General features: G+C 34.0%; 1 protein-coding gene across 1 annotated transcript; it reads right to left on the bottom strand.

Annotated features, from left to right (window-relative positions):
* Positions 1 to 12248: 12248 nt before the first annotated feature.
* LOC107795726 (uncharacterized) lies at positions 12249 to 14204 on the bottom strand. Its single transcript, XM_016618401.2, has 2 exons — positions 13457 to 14204; positions 12249 to 12591 (listed from the first exon to the last, which is right to left on the bottom strand). Exons 1-2 carry the CDS (start codon positions 14120 to 14122, stop codon positions 12415 to 12417), a joined length of 843 nt encoding a protein of 280 aa, XP_016473887.1. The 5' UTR covers positions 14123 to 14204; the 3' UTR covers positions 12249 to 12414.
* Positions 14205 to 14646: the final 442 nt, after the last annotated feature.

Here is a 14646-nt window from a genome sequence, read left to right on the forward strand (position 1 = left end):
GCCCATTTATGACATTTTTGCTGATTTCACTCTTCTTTTTATAATAAGCCTCTGTTGAAAACTGCTAAGTAAATGATTTCAAAGTATTTCAACTGAAACTGAAGTTTTACGAAGAATTTGGCTTTTTGAACTGTTGAGTTGATTTGATACTCTGTTGTATACTCTTACATATGATTTTTAACTGCTCGTCACTGCACTCAGACTTTATTTACTTTAGTTACTTACTGAGTTGGCGTACTCACGTTACTCGCTGCACCTTGTGTGCAAATCCAGGTGCCCGAGCGGCAGAGTGATAGTCCTCAGCATTATCGGAGTTTACCGGAGACTGCGAGGTAGCTGCATGGCGTCCGCAACCCTGCTTTCCTCCTTCCTATCCTTGTTTTCTGCATTTTTAGACTGGTTATGTATTAGACAGTCAGACTAGTTGTATTTAGAGGCTCTAGACTTGTGACATCATATTGTTGGGCTGCGTTGGTTTGATGTTTTTACTGTTTTCCGCACATTTCAATGATTTAGATATTTCTTATGAAAAATTGAGACGTAATTAATGTTAGAAAAATGTTTTTATCAAAAAAAATTGACTGTGGATACTTGATTTGGTTGGCTTGGCTAGTATTGTTATAGGCGCCATCACGACCGAGTATTTGGGGTCTTAACATCCGCCCAAGAAGAGCCCTCTGGTTCTAATTGGGTTAAGACCCCTAGTTCTTCACTAGAACTCTAGGTCAGTACTGATCCCGCCCCCTCTCCTCATTTCTCTACTGAGCCATTATTGTTACATCTAGCATTTTCGTACGCTAAAAGTTTCGTCTTCAGTTAATTGACGCAGACGCGGGGGGAGGGGGGTGAGATTATCTTGAGGTTAACATATTTACGCTATTTATAACAAGCTATAAATGAGTGTCATAAAGGATAAAGGGTACACGAATTAAAGAAAATGAGTTTCGTTGAAAGTGGCCAATTCTGGATAAAATACGGGTTGAGCGATATTACCCGATAATTATGAACTAGTATCATACAAGGTACCATATGACCACGGTAATATAATGTATAAAGTATATTAAAAATAAGTAGAATTTTAAGTAATTTGAGATAATTTTTAAATTATGCTGTTAATTGATCAATTATCGGATAACAGGACATTACCTAGTTAACTAATAAGTGGATAAAAAAATTAATAAATTAACCCACCCCACCCCACCCCCCACCCCCACCAAACGTGGCAAGAAGCCACAAACCTAGTAAATGACTAAGTATTCATATAATTCTAGGTGGCAATCTAAGAATTTTTAGAATTTAATAAGCAAATGTCTTGTTCCACTCATTTTGGACAAAAATGAACCAAGAACGTGTTTAGTCCTAAATAAAGAAACAAAAATGAACCAAGAACGTGTATAGTCCTAAAGAATGAAACATTTTCATTTCCTGGTTCGAAGATCTCAAGAACATTAGTTATTTCAATCTAGTTCTTGCGATTCTACGTTCAATCCAACATGCAGCAACACAATTCTAACGAGAATTTGTTAGAAATTGTAGCAACGTAAAATTTTACGGTCCTAAAGGAGTACGTGTAATCTTCTCCACGAATATTATACGGAGTTTTCTCTACTCCAGGTACGTTAAGGCTACCCCTTCTTTCTTTTTGGTATGATCCAAATTATACTAAAAAAAGAGCAAACACATAGTTTCCATAAATTACTCTATTCATAGAGATACTAGGGGCGTCTATATTCTTGATTCCCCGTGAGAATTATTATTATCTTCTGTTAGTGAGTCTCAGAATAATACGCAGTTGAAAAAGTTCATCCGGAAGGAATATTGAGATTTTTACGTATTTTTCATGCATTTCACCCATTTATACATGTGGTGTATACGCGTATATATGTAAATATATGTATATGGGATATGGGAAAAGGTTATGGCATTATATACGCACCACCACTGATCAGCTGGTATATGTTGATGATGTTGCCCACAGTGGTTAAGACGATATGATGGATGCCCTCAGTGGCTTGATGATATAATGTACACCCATACCTATCCATGGCACGATATTTGTACGCACATGCATGACATTATAAATATTTTAGAACTTACAAAGTTATTCAGATTTAAAGATGTGTTTCTATATTACATGTTTCATCTATGTCTTTTACGTACTAATTCTCATGCCTTACATACTCAGTACATTTTTCGTACTAATGCCCTATTTCATGGGGCCTGCGTTTCATGCCCTCAAGTGCAGGTAGGCAAGTTGACTGTCCTCATTCTTAGGATTCTTGATCCGTATTTTAGAGATTAATACTATATTTTGGGTTGTATGCCATGTTTGGGGCCTTGTGCCGACCTATTTAGACCCATAGGGGCATTTCTACTATTTTCCTCACTCTATTTGATTGAAAGCATATTCTCAGTCATGTATTACCTGTTTATTTATTAAATCTGGTTTTATCACTCTACCTCTTAATATGTGAAAACTGTTTGGGCTGAGTTTTCCTGATTTTCACTGTTATGCCCGAGTGACTGTGAGGTTAATGACTGAGAGGGGTTGAGGACCTAATGGTGAGATATATATATATATATATATATATATATTATGGATCGGGCTGCATGCCGAAGAATATGTATATTGGATCGAGCTGTGCGCCGCAACGATATGACGCTTGGGTTGTAGGAGCCCCTCCGGAGTGTGTACACCCCTAGTAGCGTAGTCGACTATAAACTATGGATCGGGTTGCACGCCGCAATGATTATTATAATTATGACTATTATGAAATATTATTGAGCCAGAGTGTTAAGCGTGAGTACTGTGTGATGAGAGCAGAGTCACGAGTGACCGAGAGGCTTGCCCGAGAGACTATATATATGAGTGATACCTTTCTTTTTATGAAAGCTTCAGTTTCAGTTGAAATACTTTGAAATCATTTAATTAGTAGTTTTCAACATAGGCTTATTATAAAAAGAAGAGTTGGCGTACTCACGTTACTCCCTGCACCTTGTGTGCATATCCAAGTGCCCGAGCGACAGAGTGAGGGTCCTTAGCATTATCGGAGTTTACCGGAGACTGCAAGGTAGTTGCATGGCATCTGCAACCCTGATTTCCTCCTTCCTATCCTTGTTTTATGCATTTTTAGACTTGTTATATATTAGACAGTCGTACTAGTTGTATTTAGAGGCTCTAGACTTGTGACATCAGATTGTTAGGCTGTGCTGGTTTAATGTTTTTACTGTTTTCTGCACATTTCAGTGATTTAGATATTTCTTATGAAAAATTGAGACGTAATTAATGTTAGAAGAAATGTTTTTATCAAAAAAAATTGACTGTGGATACTTGATTTGGTTGACTTGCCTAGTATTGTTAAAGGCACCATCACGACCGGGTATTTGGGGTCGTAACATCCGCCAAAGAAAAGCTCTTTGGTTCTAATTGGGTTAAGACCCCTAGTTCTTCACTACAACTCTAGGTCAGTACTGATCCCGCCCCCTCTCCTCATTTCTATGTTGAGCCATTATTGTTACATCTTGCATTTTCGTACGCTAAAAGTTTCGTCTTCAGTTAATTGACGCAGACGGGGGGTGAGATTATCTTGAGGTTAACATATTTACGCTATTTATAACAAGCGATAAATGGGTGTCATGAAGGAAAAAGGGTACACGAATTAAAGAAAATGAGTTTCGTTGAAAGTGGCCAATTTGGGATAAAATACGGGTTGAGCAATAATACCTGATAATTATGAACTAGTACCATGCAAGGTACCATATGAACACTATAATATAATGTATAAAGTATATTAAAAAAAAGTAGAATTTTAAGTAATTTGAGATAATTTTTAAATTATGCGGGTAATTGATTAATTACCGAATAACATGACATTACCCAGTTAACTAATAAGTGGATAAAAAAAAAATTAACCCCCCCAAACGTGGCAAGAAGCCACAAACCTAGAAAATGACTAAGTAGTCATATAATTCTAGGTGGCTATCTAAGGATTTTTAGAATTTAATAAGCAAAAGTCTTGTTCCACTCATTTTGGACAAAAATGAACCAAGAACGTGTATAGTCCTAAAGAAAGAAACAAAAATGAACCAAGAACGTGTATAGTCCTAAAGAAAGAAACATTTTCATTTGTTGGTTCGAAGATCTCAAGAACAATAGCTATTTCAATCTAGTTCTTGCAATTCTAAGTTCAATCAAACATGCAACAACACAATTCCAACGAGAATTTGATAGAATCGTAGCAACATAATATTTTACGGTCCTAAAGGAGTACGTGTAATCTTCTCCAAGAATATTATACGGAGTTTTCTCTACTCCGTGTATGTTAAGGCTATCCCTTCTTTCTTTTTGGCATGGTCCAAATTATACTGAAAAAACGAGCAAACGCACAGTTTCCATAAATTACTCTATTTATAGAGATACTAGGGGTGTCTATATTCTTGATTCCCCGTGAGAATTATTATTATCTTCTGTTAATGGGTCTCAGAATAATACGTAGTTGAAAAAGTTCATCCAGAAGGAATATTGAAAAAGTTCTATATTCCATGTTTCATCTATGTCTTTTACGTACTAATTTTCATGCCTTACATACTCAATACATTTTTCGTACTGACACCCTATTCTACGGGGCCTGCGTTTCATGCCCGCAGGTGCAGGTAGGCAAGTTGATGGCCCCCCTTCTTAGGATCCTTGATCAGTGAGAGTTGGCGTGCTCTACTTGATCCGGAGCTGCTTTTGATTTTGATATGATATGTTTGTATGTATGACGTGGCTCAGTCCCGTCTTTGTACAGTTATATTTCTATTAGAGGTCTGTAGACAGTATGTCTAGTTGGATAGTATGTGGCCTTGCCGGCTTCCAGTTTTGAGGTGTATAGTTGTCTATAGCAGCCTTGTCGGGTCGCCCTACGTATGTTGCACGTATATATATATGCCTTTTTGGGCAGATTTTCTTCATGTACATTATTCTCGTAATTTAGCAGATGTTATTCAGGTTTATATCCTAGACGCATGCTTAGGGGTGTTTGCCAGGTAGGACTCGGGCATCCGTCGCGGCCCATCAGTTTGGGTCGTGACAATTATCAGTTATGGTTCCTGAGATGCGATCTTTTTCTGAGGAGGAGAATGAGGATAGTGAAGAAAAAGATTATGATAACGTGGCTCTAGCGAGCTTCATTAGTGCTAGGAGTAGAAAGGCACCCCAGGGGTAAACTTCTAAGAGACCTATCACGAAGTTGCAGAAGAAGGAAGAACTTGAATCAGTTTTAAGGAAAAACAAAAAGGAAACGAAGAAGAGGAGATTGGTGAAAGATGGAAAGGTTGTAAATGATAAGGTAGTGCCTTCTACACTGGTTGTTGATGTTGATGATGAGGTAGACGAGGAATCTTATTCCTTGGTTCGTAAATCCTCAAAGAAACTTACTGTTTCAAAGTCCAAAAGGGAGTCATCTATGAGTGAAAAGGATTTGAGCAAGGTTGAGAGTGAAAAATCTGGTGAGGAAGTAATTGAGAAATCTGGTGAGAGAGTGGTTGAGGAGTCTGATGAAGGAGTGGCTGAGGAGTCTGCTGAGAAGGTTTCCAAGAAAGTTGCAAACAAAGGAAAGAATGTAAGAAAATCAGTGAAAAAGGAAAGTTGGTGCTAGTGAGGAACCTGGTTCCTCAAAGAAACCCAAGGTTGGTGCAACCCAGGATGTTGGAAGGGAAAATTTGAGAAACCAAAAGGTGTTGTGGGGCCTCACATTTGCCCCTAATATTCTTGACTATCAGGAATGCGCCAACTGGCTGACATAGTTGAATACCAATAGTGGACACATTTGTTCACTAGTAATAGTCCTAAATTTATGAGGCATATGTGCGCAGTTTCTATGCTGACTTCTTATGATTAGAGGGGTTGGCAACACTTCTACTATCTCTCAGCTGATCAATGCTCAGAATAGTGCCACTGAAGAGATAAGGAAGTTGAAGGCAATGAATGCCATTCTCGAAAGTCAGCTCTGTCAGGTTCAGGAGGCACCTGGTTCTAGCAGCTCTCAAAGTATAGAGGTTGCCCGTCTGTCAAAAGAAAATGCTGACCTCTAGAAATAGGTTGAGGACCTAAAGGAGAGACTGCTCAATGAGCAGGTGTCGGCTAATGCTCGAATGGACATCCTTCTTAGAACCCTTGCATCTTCATTTGGGCCTTCCCCTTCTAGCTCTCCCTAAAAACTGTTCCCTTCCCGGTGTCAAGATTCCTAGTGTATGTTCTCTGTTTTAGTCTTAATGATATTTATGACTGGTACTTTTTTGTTGTTTTTATTTTGTGAAAATTTGGTAACAATGGAACTGCTCCTTGTTTAATTTCCAAAAATTAATGAAAGTTTTGTCCTTTTGCTGTGTATATTTTGCATTTTTGCTCTGTTTTTAGTCATGATTGTATGTGCACATGTGGCATGAGTTAACAAAGCTAGACTTCTTTTTGCTTATTGCTTGCTACTGATATTTTTTATGATGCCAAAAAGGGGGAAAATAATTGAGGGGGAATACAGGAAATGTGTCTATCATTCTAGTTCTTAGGGGGAACTTCAATTATAAGTTTGTCATAATCAAAAAAGGGAAACTTGATAGGTTATATGTATCCCTGTTATGTTTTGATGATCTAATAAACTTATTATAAGAACCAGATCAGGAATCTGTTACATATCCTCAAGTATTTAAGATCAACAAATCTCCAGTTGGGGACGTGGTTCAACTCTTCAAAGTCAAATGAACAATAGAGGGAACAGATGGCCACCAGTTCCCTTGGTGACTGTATAATTCAACTCCCCACAGCTGTAAAGTTGCTGCCTGCAAATGTAACAGTACAAAAATAGTGCAACTGTCAACTTTATGGGAAATTCCCTTTACCTAACTTGCTTTCATCATTCAAGTGATGTCACAAATGAATTATTAAAATAAAGCAAAGGTAAAACAAAACACTTGCACATTCAAGATTCTATCAAGCATTCTCTCAAGTAATCAATCAATCTGGCAAGTGATTCTCAAGGGCATCAAGAACAAAGAACAACATAACAACGGACCAGTTCCCTGTATTGAATCATTACATGTCCTTAGTTGTGTTGCACCTTTGTTAAAGTACTTTACTTATAATTTCTACTTAGCTTAGTTAGAAGCATTGTGTAGGAAACCTTTGTGTTTGTGTCGTGGCTAGAATTAGTCGAGTTGTAAACATTTGTAATAGAGTTATTACAAAGTGGCTTGTAATAGAGTTGTTACAAGTTAGTGAGGGATTAAGAGGTTAATTCCTAGGTTACAATAGGTTGTAATCTGAAGTTTGCTCAATAGTGAAGTTGAAATTGTATAAGGGTAGATCGTGGTTTTTAATCCTGTGAACTGAGAGTTTTCCATGTAAAACTTCATTGTGTCATTTACTTACTGCAGTATGTGTGTGTTATGTGAAACTAATAGAGAACTTGATTCTCTATATAGTTTGGTAGACCCTTAATTTCTATCTATTGACTCGTTCCATACTAGAAATAATAGCAGAAAATCCTTTGATAGTAAACTTTCACCAAAGAGATTTGGTTTGGGTCCATATGCGAAAAGAGAGACTTCCTAACAAACAAAAAAATCCAAGCTCCATATTGGAGGATGGATTATTTCAAGTGCTTGAACGGACTGACCACAATGCCTACAAATTAGATCTTCTTGGTGTTATCTAGTGAGCACCACTTTAATGATAATTCTTTATCTCTTCCGAATGTAGGTGACTCCAATATGCGGAAAAACTTTTCAAGATGGAGAAATCTATATATTATTAAAAGGAGAGGACAAAGCCATCCCCTTAAGTCAAGTGGCAGCCTAAAAAAAGTCACATTGCATAATTAGTTATTTAGTTAATAATTAGTTATTATTTCTGAATTTAAATATCTATAAAAACTAAAATAATTAAAAATAAAAACTACCATCTATATATATATATATATAGTTTACTTTATTTGAATGAATAAATATAGATATCTTATAATTAGTTATAATATCTATATCTATCTATAATTAAAAAGAACTATCTATCTATTTATATATATATATATATATATATATATATATATATATAGGTTACTTTATTTGAATGAATAAATATAGATATCTTATAATTAGTTATAATATCTATATCTATTTATAATTATTTATTATTTAGTTAATAATTCATTATTGGTTATTCTTTTTGAATTTAAATATATATAAAAAACGAAAATAATAAAAAAATATAAAACTACCATATATATATGAATAAATAAATATATATATATATATATATATATATATTAATTGATTACTTTATTTGAATTAATAAATATAGATATCTTATAATTAACTATATAAAAAACGAAAATATAAATATAAAAAAAACTACCCATTCAAATTGGGTGGGAGTAGTTTCAAGTTGGAGTTTTTAAATTATTTTAAAATAAATCTATCAAAAAAAAAAAAAAAACTACCCATTCAAATCGGGGAGCAGTTTCAAGTTGGAGTTTTAAAATCTATATCTATATCTTTTATATATTATTAAAAGGAGAGGACAAAGCCATCTCCTTAAGCCAAGTGGCAACCTAAAAAAAAGCCACATTGCATAATTAGTTATTATTTTTGAATTTAAATATCTATAAAAACTAAAATAACTAAAAATAAAAACTACCATCTATATATATATATATAGGTTACTTTATTTGAATGAATAAATATAGATATCTTATAATTAGTTATAATATCTATATCTATCTATAATTATTTATTATTTAGTTAATAATTCATTATTGGTTATTCTTTTTGAATTTAAATATATATAAAAAACGAAAATAATAAAAAAATATAAAACTACCATATATATATGAATAAATAAATATATATATATTAATTGATTACTTTATTTGAATTAATAAATATAGATATCTTATAATTAACTATATATAAAAACGAAAATATAAATATATAAAAAATGAAAATATAAATATAATAAAAAACTACCCATTCAAATTGGGTGGGAGTAGTTTCAAGTTGGAGTTTTTAAATTATTTTAAAATAAAAAAGCAAAAAAAAATCTATAAAAACACACAAAAAAAAAAGAGAAGAAAAACTACCCATTCAAATCGGGGAGTAGTTTCAAGTTGGAGTTTTAAAATCTATATCTATATCTTCTATATATTATTAAAAGGAGAGGACAAAGCCATCTCCTTAAGCCAAGTGGCAGCCTAAAAAAAGCCACATGGCATAATTAGTTATTTAGTTAATAATTAGTTATTATTTTTGAATTTAAATATCTATAAAAACTAAAATAATTAAAAATAAAAACTACCATCTATATATATATATATATATATATATATAGGTTACTTTATTTGAATGAATAAATACAGATATCTTATAATTAGTTATAATATCTATATCTATCTATAATTATTTATTATTTAGTTAATAATTCATTATTGGTTATTCTTTTTGAATTTAAATATATATAAAAAACGAAAATAATAAAAAAATATAAAACTACCATATATATATGAATAAATAAATATATATATATTAATTGATTACTTTATTTGAATTAATAAATATAGATATCTTATAATTAACTATATATAAAAACGAAAATATAAATATAAAAAAAACTATCCATTCAAATTGGGTGGGAGTAGTTTCAAGTTGGAGTTTTTAAATTATTTTAAAATAAAAAAGCAAAAAAAAATCTATAAAAATCAAAAAAAAAAAAAACTACCCATTCAAATCGGGGAGTAGTTTCAAATTGGAGTTTTAAAATAATTTTAAAATAAAAATAGATATCTTATAATTAACTATAATTAGAAAATGAAAATATAAATATATAAAAAAGTAACTACCCGTTCAAATTGGGTGGGAGTAGTTTCAAGTTGGAGTTTTTAAATTATTTTAAAATAAAAAAGCTATAAAAAACGAAAAAAAGAGAAAAAAAACTACCCATTCAAATTGGGGAGTAGTTCAAGTTGGAATTTTAATATAATTTTAATATAAAAACAAAATTAAAAAAATAATAAATTACCAATTCAAATTGGGGAGTAGTTTTAAGTTGGAGTTTTAAAATTATTTAAAAATAAAAAAACAAAAATAAAGTAATAAAAAAAACTTCAGAGAAAAATATTAAATAACGTAATATGCTAATAAAACTTTCTATTAACAAAGTAATAGTATTAAATATTGAAAGATATAATAAAGAAAAATACATAACAAAAACGTTATTCGATGCGATGCCTGTATAAGTCCCGTTAGTTTAACATAGATTTTATTCACTAAAATTTAGATAATATTATTAAGAACAACAGAATAAAATTTAAAATAAAAAAAATTCAATAGTAATAAATTATATATCTTCTCATATATTACAAAAAGAAAGCGAATACTAAATATTGTTTAATATAATAAAGAAAAATAGAACAAAAAAGTTATTCACTGACTATATAAGTACGTTTGATTTAATAGAGATTTCATTATTGGGTATATCGTATTGACAAACAAGATGACAATTGAATTTTATTAAAGCAATACGATCTAATAGGATCAAACAAGCCTGATCATAATTTAATTTAATTAATATTTTTTTAATATTGACCGCGCATCGCGCGGGTACGACTACTAGTTGATAGGAATAATGCACTCTTGTCAAAAAGGCGTGGAACCAACTCTAGAGGCACCAAAGAATATATCACAAGATCAAGGGCCTTGAAGCTTCAAGACCTACAAGCCTTCACCAAAAAGTATGTGGGACATAAGCTCGAAGAATCTTTCAACATCTTAGAAGATCATGACAAAGATTTCTAACAAGTTTGAGATCGAGCTGAAAAGGGAGATGAAGCACAGTTGTGATATAATCGCAGGCTCGGATATGAGCAGGTAAAAAAAAAGAGTAATTTAAGAAACGGATAAATTATCCGACCCGAACCGTATTTGGGACGTATAAAAAACAGGTTATCCGGTAGATAATATGAATATCCATATTATCCATGGCTTCTTGAATATAATTACTTTTGGGAGAATTCCTAGTCTCCCATACTTGAGGAACCCCCAATTTGAGGTTTTACAAATATAAAAGTTAAACACATTAGTTATCCATTGGTTAACCATTTTCTAAGTGGATAATATGGTTCTTATCCATATTCGACCCGTTTTTAAAAAGTTCATTATCCAACCTATTTTTTAATGGATAATAAGGGTGAGCTATGTAGAGCCAAGGGGTTCAATTGAAGAGTAGAAATTCATATATTGTTAGTTTTATATAAATTGTTGAATTCCCTTGACATGAGAGAAGATTTTAATGTAGTGGAAAAGGAGTTCAAAAACTTCTTTAGGTAATAGGTTCATATCCCAAGTGTGACATTCCAGTATTCTTTTGAATCCTCTTGCACAAAATTCCGGACTTCGCCACTATTTGCGATCACAACCAGCTTTGGTATTGTGATTGGTTGTGATCGCAGTCCTTAATGTTGCGATCGTAAAACTGAAGAAGATCATCAAGACAGTGTGATCAGTTATGACACTCGCAATTGTAGGATCTCTACATTGCGATTGCAAGAGACCTGTCCGGAGCCACATCTATAGAAACTTGTTTTATTTTGATATTTTGTGCTTCTTTATATTTGTATAAACCCTTTGACTTGGGATGATTGAACTCCAAGGATATAGGCAATAAAACCTTCTTACTCCTTGTGAACTTGGTCTGTTAGCATTCTAATAATTGCAAGGATCAAGGTTGTGCTATACATTGAATGTTGAGGTTGATTGCTTACAGATCTTGTACTAGTCTAGTTTCTTCTAGGACTCGTAGGATTAATTTGAACGTCTCTCACTAAGGTCTGACTTAAATCATATGGGTTGTTCGAACCATTCATTTATATATACAAAATATCTCGCAACTCTAGTGTTCTTGTTCACATCTTGGATGCAAGATACTGATAGAAAAAATACTTCAATGTAAGTAAATGATCAAATTATATGTATAGGTCATGCGAGTGCGAAGAGCAAACCACTGATTTACTGTTTACCACAGTTTGGCTCAAGCCAAAAGCAGACCATCAATGAACAAGAATGGTGATGAACAAGAATGGTGAGCTTATCGCCTAGAAAAAGATCTACCATATCAACCAGGAATCACATCTTTGTTCCCATCATCGAACAATTGAAAAGTATAGAAATGCGCTATCCTAGAGCTAACAAGAAAGATGTTCCTGTAAAACATGAGATCAATGGAGGCAGAAACTTCATATATATTGATGTGAAAAAAGGAAGCATTATCTTTTGCAAGTCTGCAGAAAACATCCATCGAAACAGAAAATAAAATTTAGAATACTAACATTTCATAATAGAAAACTACCAAGTAGAACCAAAAGAAGGGAGCATGACATCTAAACAATCTCAAGCCTCAACCCTCTCAGGTGCTGGTGCCTCCTCAGCGGGGTAGACAATAACCTTATTGGCAGGTTTAGACAAGATATCAGCATACTCTTGGAAAGGAGATTTGGTGAAGCGAGTCTCCTTCCAGAAGTCTGGAGTCAGAAACCCATAAGTCTTCATCAAACAATCAAATGTAGCCTGCAACATATAAAGAATGGCATTAAACCACCAATAAAATATATGGTATATGAACAACATATAGAATAAGAGAAGAGAGTTTAAAGTTTATGCTAGATCAGAATATATATTTATGTTATAGGACAAAGATGGTTACAGCAAATTTACAGTTTAAGGTCTTAAACAAAATCTAATCAGAGTCGCCTTTTTTTCGCCAATTAATTAAAAACAAAGAGCCATTACAGCATGTCCACATCACGATTTAAACTAAACCCAGCTAGAAGGAATAAACACAAGTACAAGACAGAAAAATGGTAGTAAGAACCAATATTTGTTACTCCCTAATTTGACTTCTCTTGCACTACATTCAATCATACTCTGTCAAAAATTAACAGCTGTTAATGTATCGCAGCCATCTGGAACTAGTAAAACTTAACATCGGTACTATTTATATCCTACTCTATCAATTATATTTTATAATTTGGAATTTTGATTTAAAATAATGGTTTGTAGTATAAATGTACCTTTCTTATAGGAAACCAACCTACTATTTACATCGGTACAATTTATATCCTACTCTATCAATCATTTTTAAACATGAAACAACAGAAGCTGATGGCTATTTCCAAAGCATTTGGAGCAGACTCCTTGGTCAGAGACAAACTTCACATTTAATCATCTCCACAATGTCTATTTCAAAATTATTTTAGCAATATGTATAGTCCAAAGCTTTTTTTTTTTGGTTCAACGATAAAGTTAGACAAATACAACTGCAGCAATTCTTATCTTATAAGATCACTACATGTACTAAACATATAATCATGTAACAGAATCTTAATACAATTGAAAGAAAAGATAGTTGCGAGATTTGTTAAATAGATCGAACCTTAACGAAGTTGCCGAGGGTTTTGGTGGATCCACGAGAAGAGGTGAAGACATCCTCAATACCAGCAAACTGAAGCACCTTCTTAGGAACACGAGCAGCCACAATACCAGCACCACGAGGAGCAGGCACCATCCTCACTGTAACTGACCCACATTTCCCAGTTACCTTACATGGCACTGTGTGTGGCTTCCCAATCTTGTTACCCCAGTACCCTCTTCTCACCGGAATCACTGATAACTTGGCCAATATAATTGCGCCACGTATAGCAGTCGCCACTTCCTTCGAGCACTTCACCCCCAAACCGACATGACCGTTCCCATCACCGACGACGACGAAGGCCTTGAATCGGGTTCTCTGACCGGCCCGGGTCTGTTTCTGAACCGGCATGATTTTCATCACCTCGTCCTTTAGAGATGGTCCGATGAGTGTGTCGATGATTTGGAACTCCTTAATGGGGAGTGAGTGGAGGTAGATTTGCTCCAATGAACGGATTTTGTTGTCTTTCACGAGCCTTCCTAGCTTTGTGACTGGGACCCATTTCTCCTCCTCTGTCTCACGGCGGGGACGACGGCCACCACGGCCGCGTCCGCCGCGGTCTCCGCCTCTTCCACCGCGTCCTCCGAAGCCACGGCCAAAGCCTCCTCTCTCCCCTCCTCTCTCAGCCATGGTTGTTTGCTGTCAACGGCTACGGTTTTAGTGAATACAGAGGATGCTGCAGATAGACTGTGAGCACTAAGTGCGAAGATGGAGAAGAAGGGGTTAGGTTTATAAGGGTAGGGTTTGTTGATGCAGTAGAATTGGGCCTGATTGCTCTGGGTAGAAATGAAGATTAGCCCATATAGCAGGCCTAGTTTGGCCCATAGCACTAATCATTTTTGGAATTTTCCTATAAGCACCTTATTTATTTTAAATAAATATCATTAAAAAAAATTATATTCTATAAATACCTTTTAAGGTTTATAACAAAATATTTAATTTTAGTTACCTCCTAGCCCTAAGCCACTAAATACGTTAATCAGTTACATTTTTTTCTTTCTCTCTCTACTTTGATACATCTCATTCTCTTCCCCCATCCCATTAAAATTTTTTATCTCCTCCTCCTTCCACCGATTTTCTTTCTATCCCTTCCCACTTTCCCCTCTCTTTACACCAGCGTGATGATCCTTCCGTCGTCGTTGGTTTTCCGATCG

Source organism: Nicotiana tabacum, chromosome 16 (assembly GCF_000715075.1).
Source record: "Nicotiana tabacum cultivar K326 chromosome 16, ASM71507v2, whole genome shotgun sequence".
In the NCBI taxonomy this organism is placed as follows: Eukaryota; Viridiplantae; Streptophyta; class Magnoliopsida; order Solanales; family Solanaceae; genus Nicotiana; species Nicotiana tabacum.